The 20,014-nt window shown below is 37.1% G+C and overlaps 1 protein-coding gene across 1 annotated transcript; it reads left to right on the top strand.

Moving 5' to 3' along the window:
- The first annotated feature begins 6,731 nt into the window (after window positions 1–6,731).
- On the top strand, window positions 6,732–16,914 carry LOC130179833 (M1-specific T cell receptor beta chain-like). Its single transcript, XM_056392918.1, has 7 exons — window positions 6,732–6,809; window positions 6,920–7,229; window positions 13,615–13,664; window positions 15,669–16,019; window positions 16,129–16,152; window positions 16,355–16,461; window positions 16,579–16,914. The coding sequence occupies exons 1-7, from the start codon at window positions 6,758–6,760 to the stop codon at window positions 16,603–16,605; spliced, it is 921 nt and encodes a 306-aa protein (XP_056248893.1). The 5' UTR covers window positions 6,732–6,757; the 3' UTR covers window positions 16,606–16,914.
- Window positions 16,915–20,014: the final 3,100 nt, after the last annotated feature.

The following is a 20,014-nucleotide window of genomic DNA, read 5'->3' as shown; positions in this document are numbered from 1 at the left end:
TAGATGGAGGCACAGCACATAGTATACTGCTTTTATCAGGAGGATGTGGTGATGAATTAACTGACACACAGAGACACCCACCTACTCAACCTGAGCCTTATTTTTCCTCAGACCAATTATTTTCTCACATCAGTGCCTGACAATGCCTTCGTCTCTGCAAACATTTGGTCTTCTTTTCATCTGTTTTTACTGTACGATGTCAAATTTCATCCTGAATTGCATGAAAGCCATAATAATTAATATTATCTTTTATATAACAAGCTGAACATTTTTCTACTTGTTTTTGGTCTGTATAAATAACATTTTCGAAATCTGCTTTCTCCGCAGGTTCGGAGAGTGCTGTTATAATTCAGCAATCTCCTCCCAAGACAGTGAACGAGACAACTAAAGTCGAGATTCAGTGCAGTCACAATGATAATAGCCTTCTATTAATGCTCTGGTATCAGCAAAGGAAGGACAGTCTGGCTATGACCCTCATTGTGTATGGATATGGAAATAGCCCGCCCAACTATGAGGGGCAGTTTGAAAAACAATTCAAGCTCACAAGAGAAGAAACAACAACAGGAACGCTTATTATTCACACAGCAAACCTATCAGACTCTGCTGTTTATTTCTGCGCTGCTAGTACACAGTGATGTGGTTTAATGCCACTCCCCCAGCAAAAACCCTCATCTTTTTCCTGTAAATGAGATGTGCGTATTTGCACAAGAGGGAATGTCTCTCTTCTTACAGATTTACATTTACATTAGAGGAAGCTGTGTTTCTCCTGCAGAAGCACAAACCTGGAAGATGTCTCCAACTGTGATTGGATTTATTCTCATCTTGCTTCCATGTAACTGAATTAGCTACAAAAGTAATTTTATACAGCAAAGATATGAAAGTTTTTTTTAACTGCAACTTTTGACTCAACTACCTTTAAAATGTGTGTGTTTTTTTTCCTACAGATCAGACAAAGAGTGTGGCCTTTCAGCCGTCTCATCCAAGAATAGTCAATGAAGCAGCCAGTGTGGAAATTAAATGCAATCATGATGATGGCAACCTCTATGTAATGCTCTGGTACCAGCAAAAAGAGAGAGGTTTGATGAGCTTGATAGGATACAGCAACTTTGGAAGTGACCCCAGCTATGAGAAGCAGTTCAACAATAATTTTCAGATTACAAGAAATGACAGCAAAACAGGAGCTCTGATTATTCGCAATGTGAATCTATCAGCCTCAGCTGTGTATTTCTGTGCTGCCAGTACACAGTGTTGTGGTTTAATGTCACCCCATTACTAAAAACCCTGTTCCCTTTTTTCTGTTGTTGTCATTTTCAAGATCTCATGAGGCAGTCTGTTGGAATTAGCCTCAAAACAGCTAAATTATTGTTCTGACATTGACAACAGAGAGTGTGATATAAACTCACCAGGTTAAATGGAATGGGAGAAATTTAAGACTACAATATACAGGCAAAAACTGTATGTACTTACAAACTCATTTTATCAGACAAATCAATTAGTATGACAGTATCATATCTCAGCTATTTCAGATTTGCCCAATTTATCCAAATCAAGTTCTGGTATTGGAATGTACATATTACCACCTACAGGAGGTGACGTAACAAAAATGAAGATCAAAATGAACATTGAATGAAGAGTCAGCCACAGAGAACAGACCTTTGTTATGAATAAAGAGTATGATATGATAATATGAACTTATAGGCAAAGCAGCAACAAAGCGGTAATCAATTCAACAAAACAATCCCTGTGCTCAAGCCTATTCATATTTTCCCAAATCAACAAAATCTAAGCATCATACATGGGCCAAACAACACCCAATCGAAAAAGCTCAGCCTCTCAAACAAATAATTCAAAACAAGCTCATCCCAATTCCAATACTATACATAGATTAGATAACAAAAGCATAACATTCAATTAGCCAGGACCCAGCTCACTACTGCACAATCAATAAACACCTGGAGAGCAAGAATGTTAACCAGCACCACAATGCACACATTTTTTTTTTTTTTTTTTTTTTAAATAAAACCAAATGAAAAAAAAAAAGCTTTTAACTAGGATAAACACCCCTTTACAACAATAAGTGGACCAAAATCTCAATAACTGGTTGCGCAAAATTGTCATTCAAATTCTCTATTATGTTGCACCTTAACTTTTAACAGGCAAAAAAACAAAAAACAAAGCCGAAACATAATATAATACACATGTCTGCACAAGTTCAAATGCTTATTGTGGTGAGGTGAAGACATGATTTGTGGCTACTCGAAGAAGAGTAAACCTTTTGAAAGAGTCCCAAGAAGCCAGAAGCAGAACTGTAAAACTGATTCAAACTTGTAGGGTCTGTTTGAGGTCGACTTCTAGTGCGAGGGTGGCAGGTCTGTCTTCAAGGCCAAACAGATATTACCCTAACCTGAACCTAAACATATCCCTAACCGCTCTTGTCTTATATTAACCAGAACTTAACCTTGTCCTTACCCTAACCAGGCTTGTCTTGTGATGTTTAAATTGAACCTCACCATATCCTAACCCTTCTCCTGAGCCCTGGACTCTAATGTTTACCGCGTGAGGATTTAGCACAACCGTTAAGGTGACTGAAAACCGTTGATGTTTGCTAACAACAAGTAGCAGCACATTCTTACCTTGGAGAAGAGAAGCGGTGACTCCTGGCATTTCCGAGAAGAGGCAACTTTTTTTGAAATCCAAACAGCCAAAAACCGGGGAAAGGAATGTCCAGTTCAAACTTGCAGTTAGTATTTGTGTCCAACCGTTGGCGGTGGCTAGTTGGTGCACCAAACTGACTCCATCCCCGGGCGAAAACGTCAATATTCCTCCTTCAACTGTCTTGAAACTGCTGGCAGTAAATCCACTTTTGAAATGCGAATGTTTATGCCAGTCGTCGTCATGTTGTACAGCCTATACAAACTATACTAAACAAATGTTGGTAGTTATTTAGCTACTTATTAGCCTCACTAACAGCTAGCTCGCGAACAGCAATTTTCAAAATAACTGCCAAACGAGTGGGCGGGGCATTGTCAGTTTAAAAAGTGTACCGATCAGGCGGTAACCAATCACGTTCCACCGTGGTCCAAACGTCAGCAGGCTTTCATCCAATCAGATCAGGAAGTGATTTAAATCGATCAAATACTCATATTTTCAACAAAAAAATATCATACTGTCCACAGCATAATAACTCAAAGTAATCATAAGGAATAACGGAGGCAGACATAAACACAAATTAAACAAGAGGCAAAGCAGTGACTGGGACTAAAATATTCTTAAACCTTCTTTGATTTTTGATTTAATCTTTTTCAGTGAGGAGAAATACATTCTAAATGTATTAATTAAAACATAATAGCCCATGACAGTTATGATAGTCATAATCATCGAGAATACAATGGCATTAAGATATTCAATGTAATTAAGCATGTCAGATAAATTAAAGGGAGGTTAGCTGTCAATCTTCAGTGATGTCTATGTCCTTTATTTTTCCAAAAAACGGTTAAAAGAAATTGTGGCATGAGAACAATGTTCAAATTTCAAATTTCATGAGATTACTTCTATTGTAAATATTTCTGCCAGTCATTAGTGGGAATGAACTTGCAGATAACCTTGGCTCAACTTTATCTATCAATCAGCTGTCTTAAAACTGACTTAAACCAAAAGTCTTGAAAGTAGGAGGCTATACACAAAAATGTAAATTATGTTTAAAAAGATTACAATGAAATAATACACTTATAAATTGTAGTTAATTGTAGTTATTAAAATGTTGTTATTTTTTAGTTTTTTTTGTTTGTTTGTGTTTGATGAGATCAGCTGTGAGCAGAGGAAGAAGGTGGGGAAGAGGAGGGATGATATATGAGTGAATACTCATGTCTCATTTGATCTGTAAGAAGTTTGTCAGACTAAGCATGCTCCACCTCTGACTATGGCTTTTGGTACATGCTGCATGCAATTGTAAATTTATTTTTATTTGTCTTTATTGCACAGGTCCATCTAGCTCTAAGTTTAGTTTCCAGGATGTCTTCAGCTTTAAACATATTTGGATTTTTACTGTTCTTGCTTAAAGGTAAGTCAGATTTAATTCTATATAACTTTTCTCTGAATATTACATACTCTTGTCTCTGTAAAAGCACTGTGTGTTTATGGTACAACTTTTGTATTTTTTCTACGATTCCAAGATGAATCCCTAAAATTGCAACGCTTTTTGATTTTTTTTCCACAGGAAAAGTGGAGAGTGTTACCTTTGATCAGCCCTCGTCTCAGGTGGTGAAGGAAGGGACTGAGGGGTTCAGGATTAACTGCAGTCATGATGGCAGCAGCCTTCAAACAATGCTGTGGTACCAACACAAACAGAGCAATCAGTCTATGAGCCTCATTGGGTACACAGTCATCATGAGTGACCCGGTCTACGAGGGCCAGTTTAGAAACAGATTCCAGTTAAAAAGAGAAGGCATGATGAAAGGATCTCTGATCTTTCTCACAGTGGATTCCTCAGACTCAGCTGTGTATTTCTGCGCTGCTAGCACACACTGATGTGGTTTAATACCACTGCAGCACCAAAAACCTCCTATGGCAAACTAATGGCAACCTGAATGTTTCAGTCATTTAAGATTTGAACATATTATATTGTTTATTGGGATTTTATCAGTGTTTGGTAACTAATTGGTGTGACCTTTAACTATTTATTGGATATAATTTGTAAATGTGTAAATATAGCAAAAATGATGAACACCATAAACCAATCTGAAACATTTATATATGACTATATGTATTATGTTTAATTAGATAATAAAAATGTAAATAAAATCTGGGAAAGTGGTCTCAGACACTCAGGCTCCACTGTATATTAACTTCATCCTACAGCTTCTAAATTACATTAACTAACAATAGAGACATCATGAGAGCTGTTACATATTTTAACTAATAATGTCAAAATTGCATTTACTAATAATGTAACAACAAGTTGTATGTTACATCATTATGAGGCAATCAATGGCTAATTCAATAATTTATCATATTTAATGGAATTCTAACTTTCCGCATTTTATTTACACTTTTGATGGTCAATTACTTATTTTAAATTAAATATTTATAATGATACGTGAGATGTCACTCTACCTAAAATACTCACACAGTCTCACTTTCATGTTGAGTTTTAGTGTCTTTTGATTGTATAAATGTTGTCTAACCATTGAATGTTTGACATTTGCATTAAATTAAATGCCACATATCAACAACAACCGCAGCACAAATCTTGCCTCATCAATCTAAAAATATCAGATTTTGTATTGGCAATTCTGAACCTCATCAAAAATGAGCTTCCATGCAAAGTGTCAGGTTATAATCCGTGAACGATAGACAGTACTTCTCCTCCAATCACGTGATCATGGGAGCATGTGACCTTGTGTTTCCTTCGTGCTGAGGAGAGTGTGACTCTGCATCACTCAGCTGGAAGACAGATCTTTGCTAACATGCTTGTCGCAGTCCTTTATCTGTCACTTCTTTTAAACTCAGGTGGGTTTTTATACATTAACTCATAATGGATGTAGGTAACCAGAGCTTTAAGGGTCAAATTCCCATCAAATGTACATTCACTGTTCTGTATATTATTTGTGATGTGCTGCAGGTCTCACTGTTGTAGTTCTGCAGCCTGGAGATCAAGTGTCTCACCCAGGAGTCAGAGTGACGCTCGAGTGCAGTTTGGGTCCAGGGTTCGACATGAGCAGCTACACCATGCTCTGGTACCGACAAAACCACTACAGAGCTCTGGTGCAGTTTCTCCTAACAGAGTTTGACCAGTCTGTGGGCCACTTCCAGTCGTCTCTCGATAGAGCCAAAAACGACTTCTCTCTTCAAATTCCTGATGTGTTTCTCAATGACAGCAGCACCTACTACTGCGCTGCCAGTCACAGTGATGCACACACACCAGGCAGTCATACAAATACCAAGTCTGACTGTAACACATGACATGCAGGCAGGAAGGAGCTGTGGCTTATTTGGTTTCATGCTAAATTTACAGACGATAAATTGAACTGTGTCAGAAACATTGTGTTGTCCCATCTTTTAATTGGCCTTTTAATTTGGATCTGATCAGATGATAAATGTGTGTGAGCAAACATCAAAACCAGAGGGTTTGGACTATGCAGTATTTTAGGGAGGGGATAGGAACATCATCCGGACCCTCAACAACAAAATCCCCCAAAATTGATAGATGATGATAGAAAACCCCAGTAGAGACATTAGTTCCATGATCACTTATTGATACTAATTGAACAACAGATACTTCTTGCATCAGTCACATAATGATAAGTCATGCATTAGTTATGGATTTGTGTATCCTTATTATTAGGCTATGTGTTTCCACTTGCTGACTTGGTAATGCAGGTCCACCTCTCTGCGTTCCTGCTGAAAAGACTTCAGAGAAATTCACGTTTTCTCAATTTAACACTGATGTTTCTGTGTGTTGCAGTAATCTGAAAGTCCAGGACAAATAGTTGGCAACAATTACTACAATAATCTCTTGAGCTTTCTAGGAATCACTGTCTCAGTGCTTGAGGAAGGAGCTTATGGTGCAGTTGCTGGTCGGTGGCCACTAGGAGACTGTAGCTGAACTGAGAGACAGGAGGAGGGTCAGAGCTTGTTTCAGAGGCTGACTCTAACGGTACATTAAGTTATACCTGCAACGGTTCAGCCTGTAGACAGAGAGAGAGTTGTGACTGTGATTGCACATGGGTCTGGTTTTTTTTGTGACTTTTAAGCTTATATGATCACTGTGAAAATGAAGCTGCTCTTGGCTGCAGTTCTAATCTCCACAGGTAAGAACATTTGAATTCAGCTGAAGGAAAACTGTGATGTGTTTTTGTTTTTCTTCACATGTCCTAACTGAAGTTGTTAATGTACCTGTTCTGTTTTCTTTCTTCTCCAGATTTCTCATTCTGTGTAAAGATTCACCAGCCTCCGTTTGCATTCAGTCATGTGGGAGAAACTGTAACTTTGCAGTGTGAACAAGACAACCCTGATTATTACTACATGTTCTGGTACAGACAAAGCAGCAGTAAGAAAATGGAGATGGTAACATATTCTGTCAATAAAGGAATATCTAGCACTGAAGTTCCTTTCAACCAATCCAAGTACACCATGTCCCGGCCTACAGTGCTCAAGTCCTCTCTGCAGATGCAGCCTGTGGAGGCCGGAAACTCAGCTGTGTATTACTGTGCCTCTAGCATAGCACGATGGTTCAGAGAGTCTCAGCAGCTAAACAACAACCTCAAGAGGAAGAGGTGACGGGGGGGGGGGGACCAACATCAGTGTGACAATAAACATGAAAGTAAAGTTGTTTCAAAAGAAAGAGATTGATGAGCATGTATTCATGAATTAAAGCAAAGAGCTGCTCCCCTGCAGCTCAGTGATGATCCTGCAGCGACGCCACAGAGCTGATCAGCTCAGATAAGTGAGCAGGTGTTAATATGGTGAACATTATTTGTCACATCCAGTATTACGGTCCTGACCACTTTCTCATCTGTGTCACACTCTTATTAAGTATCCACTATTATTATAATTTATTTTACTATAATTCTCAGTGCAGCCTGACGAGAATTTAAGTTTATACTATATACTGTGTACTATGAAATTTAAGAGGTTGTCACACATTGACCTCTACAGGATTCATGTGGGACTGCACTTAAAAAATATCTTCTTGTGCTTTTTAGAAGAAAAGTATGTAATTTACACCTGGGATATAAGTGACCTCTGCAGTATTACTGTGACATAACATCATAGAAATGCTTATTATGCCTCACAATGAAGCTAATATAAAAGAACATAAAAGATTAGTAGTATGAGCACACACTGGTTGTTGAACCAATCATTTGGTTAAATAATCATTTTAATAAAAGTCTTTATGTACCATACAACACCTCAACAGACAGATTAATATCTTATAATAAAACTTTAATTCAATATGTTTGTTTTATAGGAAGATACATGAACATATGTTCAATGAATATACTAATGTCACATTTCATAGCATTTATAGCCTGAGCTGATGTGCAGTGGTGAAATGTAACTAAGTTAATTATTCAGGTACATTTCTGAGGTACTTTCTGCTGCTCTACATTTCAGACTTAAAATTCTGAACGCACAACTTTTACCTGTAACCAATGATGATTCATGTGAGATAGCCATGATGCGGAACACTACAGTGTTTTTATCCTGTGATGATGTAATGACTGACAGATGATGTCATAACTTATAAAAATGTAATAAAACTCTCTTTAAAGTGGATATACATGAGTGTAAATGTGATGAGCTCCTCCAAAATGAAATTGCAATGCAATATAATTCTTTAAGTCATAAGTGCTGTAACATGTTTTTAACAGTTTAATGATCATAGTGATTAATGACATAATAAATCCCATTATGATGCATTCACTTCTTATTATCAGTTTTGTATTGCATCATAACTTAAATATGTATTTTGCCAGTTATAGTGGTGTAATATCTAATGCATATTGTCATCAGTTGTTACACACTGAATTTATTTAATGCAACTGTTTTTCTTATATGCAAACTACTTGATAAATATGCGTCTTCTCAGTTCACTGATGACTGGGTGGATAAAGAGGTGTGACCATGAGAGGTGTCACTTCCTGTGAACAGCTATAAACAAACACAAAAACACTCTCCCTTTTCCTTCCCTCTGTTGTTGCTTCTTTTCTTAGTCGACACTGAAATAGCAACAGTCAGCCCAACCTGTACAGCTGCTCTCACACAGAGAGAGATGGAGGCTGAGATATGGAGAAGCTGGGTGGGGGAAGGAGAGAGCAGAGAACGGGAAAGACTTTAGGTTTTTGTATTATGCTTTTTCATCGTGGGGACAGGGGGCCACGGTGATACAATCCCATAGAGCCGCCGTACAAAAACCTCCTCCCATTGACAACCATTGTGTAGACGGCTACAGGCAATTTGAAACACTTGGTAGAGCAGAAAACGCCAATAATCTGAAGCTGTGTCTGATGGCAGGACACTTTGACACTGAAAAGTTCATTTATATGCAGAAATATGTTGGAGAAAAGTTTGAAAAATGACTTTTGAATTATATTTAGAGAGTCTGGATTCTTTTTTTACTCATCTTGACAAACAGAAAAAACTCTGGACTTTATGAAGATCATCTCACAATCTTAAAGCTTCTTCATTCTCTGGATTAATAGACGATGTCTCAACATCATGATCATGGAAAGTTTTCAGACTTTTTGGTAGAGGAGAAAGTCAGTGTGACTATGGAAATGAAGCTTACTTTGGAAAAGGAACAAAACTCACTGTTTTGGGTAAGTCAGAGCTCTCACAACCTCAGTTCACTACAACTAACATAAAACAATTAAAACATGCTGGTGTGACAGTGAAGGACAAACTGTTGTTATGAAAAAGCTGAAATATTAAGCTGAACAGAAAACACTGTGACCTACTCTGATCCTGCTTACTTTGGCCAAGGAACCAAACTGACGGTTTTAGGTAAATATTTCTGTTTATTACTGTATTTTGGCAAGTTTCAAAATTCCACACAGCTTTAGAGTCTCACTATAAACTGAAGTATTAGCTATGAAAGAGCTGAAATATTGAGCTGAGCAGAAAACACTGTGACCAACACTGAGCCTGCTTACTTTGGCCAAGGAACCAAACTGACGGTTTTAGGTAAATATTTCTGTTTATTACTGTATTTTGGTAAATTTCACATTGCTTTAGAGTCTAAGTAAAAACTGAAGTATTTTTACAAAGATAATTCTGGTAGAAAAACACAGGAGTTTCATGCACAGTTTTATACACTGTGACAATGCCAACGAAGCCTACTTTGGAAAAGGAACAAAACTGACTGTTTTGGGTAAGTCTGAGCTCTCACATCTTCAGTTCACTACAACTAACATAAAAAATTTAAAATGCTGGTGTGAAAGTGAAGGTCAAACTGTTGTTATGAAAAAGCTGAAATATTAAGCTGAACAGAAAACACTGTGAGCTACAATCAGCCTGCTTACTTTGGCCAAGGAACCAAACTGACAGTTTTAGGTAAATATTTCTGTTTATTATTGTATTTTGGTCAATTTCAAGTTGCTTTAGAGTCTATGTAAAAACTGAAGTATTGGTAAAAACTTTACGAAGATAATTCTGGTAGAAAAAGGCACAGGAGTTTCATGCTCAGTATTTTTGCACTGTGACGATGCCTATGAAGCTTACTTTGGAAAAGGAACAAAACTGACTGTTTTGGGTAAGTCAGAACTGATTAAAATGGAATAAATGTAATAACATTTATCACTGAAGTGATCCACTAAGACTCTTAAATACACATGGGTCTTTATGGTTCAAGTTCAGCTCAGCGCTTTTTGATGTTAAGCCTAAACACTGTGTCAATAACGAACCTTATTTCGGCCACGGAACAAAACTGACTGTTCTTGGTGAGTAAAACGTCAAACTTTCTTCTCATGAATTCAGCTCTAAAACAAGTAAAACGAGTTAAAGCAGGTCTGTTGTTTGAGGAAAAATGTTTTTGATGCATAAAACTTTTAAAAACCAGACTGCAGTTCAAACAGTGTTGTTTTGGATTTTAAGAAAAGTGACATTTACGACAATAAACTAAATTTAAAAGCAACTAAAAAGTAAAGAAACAGAGTAAAAGCAGCATGTTGGGCTGTTTTGAGCACTGATCAAATGCACTGTGACACTGGTGGTTATGAACCTCAGTTCGGTGGAGGAACAAAGTTGACTGTAATAGGTAAGAAACAAATATTGTATAGACAGTCTATGAATAGGTCTATGGTAAGAAATCAGAACAAATTATTTTAAAAAAACATTGTATTTGAAGGAACAAAGTTACAGTATTAAAGCTCTGCATGGTTTAAGTTCAGCTCAGAGCTTTTTGTTCTGCAGCTTAAACACTGTGTCAGTACGAAGCTCATTTCGGCCAGGGAACAAAACTGACTGTTCTTGGTGAGTAAAACGTCCAAACTTCATCTCATAAATCTTCCTGTAAAACAGAGAAAAACAAGCTGAAGCAGGTCTGCTGTCAGAAGGTTTTATGTTACACAAAACTTAAAAACCAAACCGTAATGCAGCAAATGATGGTTGTAGGATTTAAAGAAAAGTGAAATTTAAAGGCAACTAAAAAGTACAGAGGGAAAGTAAAAGCAGCATCTTTGGCTGTTTTGAGCACTGATCAGGTCACTGTGACTCTGGTGGAGGTGAAGCTTACTTCGGAGGAGGAACCAAATTAACTGTTTTAGGTAAGAAATCAGAACAATTGGGAAAGAGAAATGTAATTGTGATGTTTCTTTACAGTAGGACAGCAAGTCTAGTTAAAGTTGGAGCTTAAACTCTGTCGGTAGGAAGATCATTTCAGACAAGAAACAAAACTGACTGTTCTAAGTTAAATAGAGGCCAACAGGGTGGTGAATGAGGTTTGTATTACACACACAGTTGTTGGTTTAAAAAAAATAGTTAAATTTAAAGGCAACTAAAAAGTACAGAGGGAAAGTAAAAGCAGCATCTTTGGTTGTTTTTAGCACTGATCAGGTCACTGTGACTCTAGTGGACTTGAAGCTTACTTCGGAGGAGGAACAAAATTAACTGTTTTAGGTAAGAAATCAGAACAACTGGAAAAGAGAAATGTAATTGTGATGTTTCTTTACAGTAGGACAGCAAGTCTAGTTAAAGTTTGAGTTTAAACTCTGTCGGTACAAAGATGATTTCAGCTGAGGTTGTAGGTTAAAAGAGGCCAACAGGGTGAATGAGGTTTGTATTACACACAACTTGTAAAAAACAGGATGAAGTTGTTGGTTTAAAAAACAGTTACACTGATGACAAAAGTAAAAAGTACAGAGGGAAAGTAAAAGCAGCATCTTGGGTTGTTTTGAGCACTGATCAGATTCACTGTGACTCTGGTGGTGTTGGTGAAGCTTACTTCGGAGGAGGAACAAAATTAACTGTTTTAGGTAAGAAATCAGAACAACTGGAAAAGAGAAATGTAATTGTGATGATTCTTTACAGTAGGACAGCAAGTCTAGTTAAAGTACGGAGATCATTTCAGCCGAGGTTCTAGGTTAAAAGTTAAATAGAGGCCAACAGGGTGAATGAGGTTTGTATTACACACAACTTGTAAAAAACAGGATGAAGTTGTTGGTTTAAAAAAAATTGTTAAATTTAAAGGCAACTAAAAAGTACGGAGGGAAAGTAAAAGCAGCATCTTGGGCTGTTTTGAGCACTGATCAGGTCACTGTGACTCTGGAGGTGAAGCTTACTTCGGAGGAGGAACAAAATTAACTGTTTTAGGTAAGAAATCAGAACAACTGGAAAAGAGAAATGTAATTGTGATGTTTCTTTACAGTAGGACAGCAAGTCTAGTTAAAGTTGGAGCTTAAACTCTGTTGATATGAAGATCATTTCAGACAAGACACAAAACTGACTGTTCTAAGTTAAATTGAGGCCAAGTTTCACACAACTTGTAATGGGATGGAGTTGTTGGTTTAGAAAAATAATTAAATTCAAAGGCAAATAAAAAGTACGGAGGGAAAGTAAAAGCAGCATCTTGGGTTGTTTTGAGCACTGATCAGATTCACTGTGACTCTAATACTGGTGAAGCTTACTTCGGAGGAGGAACAAAATTAACTGTTTTAGGTAAGAAATCAGAACAATTGGAAAAGAGAAATGTAATTGTGATGATTCTTTACAGTAGGACAGCAAGTCTAGTTAAAGTTGGAGCTTAAACTCTGTTGGTACAAAGATCATTTCAGCCGAGGTTCTAGGTTAAAAGTTAAATAGAGGCCAACAGGGTGAATGAGGTTTGTATCACGCACAATTTGTTAAAAACAGGATGAAGTTGTTGGTTTTAAACAAACAGTTACACTGATGACAAAAGTAAAAAGTACAGAGGGAAAGTAAAAGCAGCATCTCAGGTTGTTTTGAGCACTGATCAGGTCACTGTGACTCTGGTGCTACAGAGGCTTACTTTGGTGGAGGAACAAAATTAACTGTTTTAGGTAAGAAAACATTTGAAAGTTCATTAAATGTTGTTGAGGTAAAATTTTGTTGAGATGCTTTTGATAATGTAAAGACACTTTAAGGCGCTAACACCTCCTCATCATCATGAAATCACCACATTAACATGACTAGATGTTTGAAATGGTGAAAATAAGTCGAGGACGATTTGTCTCCAAGTATCAGAGTGGATGTTATTACATGTCAAAGAGTGAGAAAGCCTGAATAACGTCAAAGTGGCTCAGATTACGAGGCAGTAGGAAGAGTTTTTGTTACAGTTGTCTGTCTCTGTGCTCCAACGCCGAGCCTTACTTTGGAGCTGGAACTAAACTCACTGTTTTAGGTAAGAAAACCTGCAAAAGGCCTTAAAGAATGCTTCACAGCTTGTTTCCTGTAAGTACGATTTCAATAAACAGCTAATATTAAAATATACTTATTACATTCACACTATTTCCACTTTTCAGAAAGTAGAAAAGAAATTATGGTGAAAGTGTATCCGCTAAAAACACGTAAAAGTAGTGTGGCACTAAAACATTTGGCTCTGTGCCCAGAGTATTACTCTCACAGTGGGTTCTTATCAGCCCTGTCAAATACTGTGAGTTCCCAGTCAGAGGCTTATTTTGGAGCTGGAACTAAACTCACCGTTGTAGGTAAGGCAATGAAAATAATTAAAAGGAACAACAATAAATGTTAAGATAATAGTCCATAGGATATACAGTATTTGCAAACTAGTTTGTTTTGATATCTGCCAGGTCAGAGCTGAGGGTTTGTTTTTTATCTCCTCCTCTTAAATTCACCTTAAATAAGTTCTAATGCTGTTAGCATCTAATTTGATTCAGTATGAATCCGCCTCATTGCTACATGTTTGTGTGCAAAAAAAAAGAAGTGAGTTTATCTGAAAATAGAGCACAAAGAAGTGCTGAATGGTTGAGCAGTTTTCCTGTAGCCTTGTATCAGTGTGAACTACAACCCAGCTTACTTTGGCAGTGGCACCAAACTGACAGTGTTGGGTAAGAAAATGATAAAAATCATATTCATACGTGTTTGTTTTCTCCGCTTCATTTAACATAAATGTGCAAAATTATTGTTGAGTTAAGTTTCAGGTTGTAAAAACTGAGCCACTCTATATTTGCTGCACAGGTTTACAGTCAAAAGACAAAAGAACTAAATTCAAAAGATAAATCTTTGCGCTAAAAGACTTTATTAAGTTCAGACCACACTTCCTGTTATGGTGAATTTCTTTAAAGCTGTAAAAATACAGAAGATTCTTTCTTTCTTTCACATGCAGTAAAAAGAGGTTCACTCAGCTCCTGTACTGTAGGTCTCTGTCAGTTTTTTACATGAGAGTCAGCAGCGTGCTCTGGCAGTTATCCTGCTTATTTTGGAGAAGGAACCAAGCTAACAGTTCTTGGTAAGATCTTTAAATAAAACACAAACATTTATCTGAAGAAGTTCAATCTCTGTGACTCTCAGTGTGAATAATGTGTGAAATTATTGTTGAGTTAAGTTTCGGGTTGTAAAAACTGAGCCAGTCTATATTTGCTGCACAGGTTTACAGTCAAAAGTCAAAAGAACTAAATTCAAAACATAAATCTTTGCGCTAAAAGACTTTATTAAGTTCAGACCACACTTCCTGTTATGGTGAATTTTTTTAAAGCTGTAAAAATACAGAAGATTCTTTCTTTCTTTCTTTGCATTAAAACGTTAGAGGAAAAAACTGAGATAAATGAGATTTAGTGACAGTTCTGTGTATGGACTGGCTTATGAGGAAGTCACATGCAGTAAAAAGAGGTTCACTCAGCTCCTGTACTGTAGGTCTCTGTCAGTTTTTTACATGAGAGTCAGCAGCGTGCTCTGGCAGTTATCCTGCTTATTTTGGAGAAGGAACCAAGCTAACAGTTCTTGGTAAGATCTTTAAATAAAACACAAACATTTATCTGAAGAAGTTCAATCTCTGTGACTCTCAGTGTGAATAATGTGTGAAATTATTGTTGAGTTAAGTTTCGGGTTGTAAAAACTGAGCCAGTCTATATTTGCTGCACAGGTTTACAGTCAAAAGTCAAAAGAACTAAATTCAAAACATAAATCTTTGCGCTAAAAGACTTTATTAAGTTCAGACCACACTTCCTGTTATGGTGAATTTTTTTAAAGCTGTAAAAATACAGAAGATTCTTTCTTTCTTTCTTTGCATTAAAACGTTAGAGGAAAAAACTGAGATAAATGAGATTTAGTGACAGTTCTGTGTATGGACTGGCTTATGAGGAAGTCACATGCAGTAAAAAGAGGTTCATTCAGCTCCTGTACTGTAGGTCTCTGTCAGTTTTTTACATGAGAGTCAGCAGCGTGCTCTGACGGTTATCCTGCTTATTTTGGAGAAGGAACCAAGCTAACGGTTCTTGGTAAGATCTTTAAATAAAACACAAACATTTATCTGAAGAAGTTCAATCTCTGTGACTCTCAGCGTGAATAATGTAAGCTGTAATGATCATGTTGTATTTGATGTTAATGTTCGGTGTGATTTGCTGTCCATGTGTTCTTGTATAAACTCTGATGTCAAGATGTCACATGTACTTTAGAGTTAGGTGTTGGACGGTGGTTTGTTGTAGATCTACAGGCAGCTTTAATCTATTGATTTATTTCTTTTGTCCTTGTAGATCCAAAGCGTGAAATCACCCCACCGACAGTAAAAGTGTTTCAACCTTCATCAAAGGAGTGTCGGAACCTGAAAGATGAGAAGGAGAGGAAGAAGACCTTACTCTGTGTGGCCAGGGATTTCTACCCAGACCATGTCAGTATTTTCTGGCAGGTTAATGCGAAGAATGTCACCAAAGGTGTGGCCACTGACCCCGCTGCCCGGTTGGATGATAAAACCTACTTCATCACCAGCAGGTTGAGGGTCCATGCCGAGGTCTGGACCTCACCTGGGACAAACTTCTCGTGCTTTGTCACCTTCTTCGATGGGAACAAAACTATCATTAAAGACGAAACAGTTTTTGCTGTTGAAGGTATGTTCATGTGGAACTCAGAAATAACCTAAACCTGATCTTTTTACTGCTGGACATATATGTAAACTATCATCTGTTCTTGTCTGATCCGTTTCTTATTTCTTGTCAGTTGACGGAAGTGTCAAGACAAGAGGTAAATATATCATCATGTTCATGTTCACCTCACATCAATTCTGAAAACTGAAAATATCTACTGTCCAAATAAAATAAAAGATAGAATTCATAAGCACATGTATATAAACCAAGAGCTGCGTATATAATCTGTCTCCACAAAGTGCATTGGATATTTCCTCTTTGAACCATGTAACTCATCTGAATGTTTGAACTTTGTGCAGTGAAATATTTGAGGAGCACACAGAGTTTCAAACTCTCCTACACTGTTTTCATCATCAAGAGCAGCATCTATGGAGCCTTTGTGGCGTTTCTGGTGTGGAAACTTCAGGTTTGTCAAACACTTTTCATCAACTGTCCTTGACATAAAACTGGCTCCATATATTTTACTATGTGAATGAACAGGTGATAAAAAGAGCTTGTTGTGTTTGTGTTGTGTCTGTTTCAGGGTTCAACTGGGAAGCAGAAGTACTGAGAGCTGAGCTGAGGTGAACCAACTCTGGCAGATGGATTATCTTGTTTTCTGTAAATACAACTGAAAATATAGTAGTTATATTTCTACTGCTGTATGTTATAGTGCATTTGCACTTGTATATCAATGAGCCATTCGATTAACAGTTCTGTGCTTATTCTTTTTACAATGTTAAAGCTATAACCGGCATGCAAATAGTTTAGCATCAAGTTTTTATCAATACTTAATGCATCATTCTATGTTTGTGGTGGTTCAACGTTTGTGTGCTTTGTTTTCTTCTCAATAAAAGTGTTTCAGGAAAATCTTGACAAACATGTTCTGTCATTCGTCTTTGAGGGTTCGTCCTGAGGATTAGACAGATAAACTGCAACATCTGTCAGTTGCTCCAAATTGATGCAATAGTTTCCATCCTCCCTCTTTCTTCTCACATCTCATCACTGAACTGATAGTGTGAGGTATTTTTAGCAGCTCACCAACCGGCCTGTTTTCTGAGAAATCAACTACTATCCACCTACATGTATTGAATCATCTCAGGTCCATTTGGTTCATTACAAGCTTTTCCAATGATGTGACTCATGTTAAATTAGATTCCATCAACTAATCTGTTTTGTTTTCTTTTTGTGAAATTATTTGAAGTTATTAATGTGGGTTTATTTGTCATATCTAGTTTTTCCATTTTGCACAAACATGAGCAGTGCATTACATTTTGTATTCTCTTCATGAATTAAGAAATTCCTCCTTTAGTTCAGACACTGTTAGAAACAAAGAAAATGAGTGTGTGTCGACCACACAACAACAGGAAATCAACGTTTTCCTCCGTGTACAAAAGAAGGTCAAAGCTGCTGTTGTGAGAAGACAGACTGGGGCTTGAAACTGTGCAGAGGAGAGGATGTGGTCACACAGCAGCCTGCAGATCGCTCCCTGTGCTGAGAAATGACAGAGGTGCAAACTTCCACCTCACCACAACCTCCGGCTCACAGGCCGCACCTGCATCTCTGCACCAACTCACACCCACACTGCTCATCTCTGAGCAAACAGCTGTGAAAACCTCCATCTCTGTGTCAACTGAAGCTACACAATCAACTTAACTATGTGCTGCATTACATACAACAGCTGTTTACTTTGATCTGGTGCACACAGTTGCATTTGAAGCTTTTATGTTGCAGTAAATAAGTCACATGGAAAATGTATTTGGCTGCAGTTACAGAGATTAAAACATTATCAGCTGGAGTAAATTTATTTTCCTTTATACGTCCTATAAGAGAGACCTGGCAAAGATAGCAGTAAGATGAGCTTCATGTCCTCTTAAGAAAAACAAGAACATGTCTCATTTACCACTTTCTTTATGATGCTCCTAAAGTCGTCAGTGGATATAAGTTCATCTAATTTTAGATTCCCTTATAGAAATGTAATATATGACGTATATATTCCTATATCAAGAGTGATGCTGCCATATATGTTACCTATAAGAGGATATATTATTATCACATATATACGTCATCTGGATATATGAAGATATAAGTTCATAACATATAGGAAATATCAACTGTTAAATTTGTTATTAAAACAATCTATATGATGAATTTTTGTATGATAAACGATATATAATCAAAACAACATGCTTTATAACTTTTAATATGAATTTATAAAAAATGATTTTGAGGTTTCTATCTTTTGTATTTACTGTATGTATATTATATCGACATATATTGAGAAGCTTTGTGATGGATATATACAGTAAATATAACATATGTCTACAATATAAACATACACACATAAACATTTATGTGCTAGACATATATGTCAATATATGAAATTGTTCCAATTTTTAACAGGTTTGATATACAGTTTTTAAATATATGAGCATGTATGATTTGACTTCATATTTTATAATATTTCATATATGGACATTTAATACATTTACATCACGTGTGGGTCTCTCTGCTGATTATTCCATGTCCGAGGTGCTTATTTAAAAAGATGCAGTTTTCCGAGATCTGTGACAACCTATGACTTTATTTGAAACGTACTAAAAGCTTCAGTCCAAACAGTCTATCATCAAACTGTACTTTTATTTTCCACCTGTGAAACCTCCAGTGGGACTCGAGCACGTTCTCCTCTCTCTCCATATGTTCCCTTGAAAAACATGTTTGTGCTCGCTGGAGTCACATCAACAGGAAACGGTGCGAGAAGCAGCAACAGAAACATTCTGTATCGAGAAAATTATATCGACCTTTAGGTGAATTTATAAGCTGCTGGTTTTTTATCTCTGTTAGAAAACATTAAAGATTGTTTGGTTATTTAAAACTTCCAGACAAGGATGAAACTTCAAACTGTGTCACGAAGGTAAAAACACCTCCAGCCCTCACAATATTTTTCATAAACCATAATTTAGGATGTAAAAACCTGAGATACAGTTGGTATTAAATCATTCGATATTTAATATGAGACTTAAACTGGATCCGGTGCAAGTTCCTGAAGTTCATGCAGCCGAACGCACTGAGCCAAACCAGCAGAGGCCTGGACGAAACATAATGCTAAATAACAGCCAAACCGCAACATGTCGATGCTGTTGACAACTAGAGCAGTAAAAACAAAGACGACGGAGGGATGTTTGGTGTTTAAAGCCAAGAGTTTCCATTAATGAATATAAACTTGAACACTTGCCTGAAACCTTCAAAAGAAATGAAGTTATTCATATCATTAGTGGAACAGAGCACCTGTGTCTACACCTGTGACACCAGCAGCCTTTTTCCCAACTGCTTCCCCCTGACCTCGATGGGAAACAAAGACAGAGGGTCCGGCTTCACCTTAAAACCATGTGTAAGCATTGTAGTGTATCTGAGGTGTAAAGTGTGTGAATGAAATTTATTGCTGTATTGATTACGGATTTGTCTGGGGTCCATTTCTCTCCTGAATTCTTCACTCTGTCTCGGTCTCTCTTACAGGCATGTGGAATTAAGAAAAAGTAAGTGTAAATGCATTTGTCTGTTATGGATTCATGTTCGTCTGACGCTGTGTCAACTTTTAATCAACTTGATAGGTAATATATATCCTGCCCCTGTCTATACTGTAAAAATCAGTCATCAATACTGGACACGAGTCTTCTTAACGAGCCTAACGAGATACTGAACAAACCCGTCTGAGGTGACGGCCTGAAACCTCTGAAAGAAATGAAGTTGTTGATAAAATACTGAATGTGTAATTGATTGATGAATCATAATTGAAAACAGCAGCTTCACTACATTTAAGAATGTCACGTGATGTAATAAATATTATTGATTAATTCAAATCAACACACTTCAGCAACCAGATACACAGAGATATATTCCACCTACATGTAGATACATCTCGTTCGTCATGAGGAACGACCTCTTGTGGCGCCAACTGGAAAGACGCGTCATGTTTTAGT

The sequence above is a fragment of the Seriola aureovittata genome, chromosome 13 (assembly GCF_021018895.1).
Source record: "Seriola aureovittata isolate HTS-2021-v1 ecotype China chromosome 13, ASM2101889v1, whole genome shotgun sequence".
Taxonomy (NCBI): Eukaryota; Metazoa; Chordata; class Actinopteri; order Carangiformes; family Carangidae; genus Seriola; species Seriola aureovittata.
Note: the sequence above shows the minus strand (reverse complement) of the source record. Positions and strands in the feature narration are given on the sequence as shown.

Coding starts and splice junctions, on each gene's coding strand:
- LOC130179833 (XM_056392918.1), top strand. CDS start 6,758: ATGATCACTGTGAAAATGAAGCTGCTCTTGGCTGCAGTTCTAATCTCC. Junction 7,230..13,614: donor GCCTCTAGCATAGCACGATG/GTTCAGAGAGTC, acceptor AAATACTGTGAG/TTCCCAGTCAGAGGCTTATT. Junction 16,462..16,578: donor TTCTGGTGTGGAAACTTCAG/GTTTGTCAAACA, acceptor TGTCTGTTTCAG/GGTTCAACTGGGAAGCAGAA.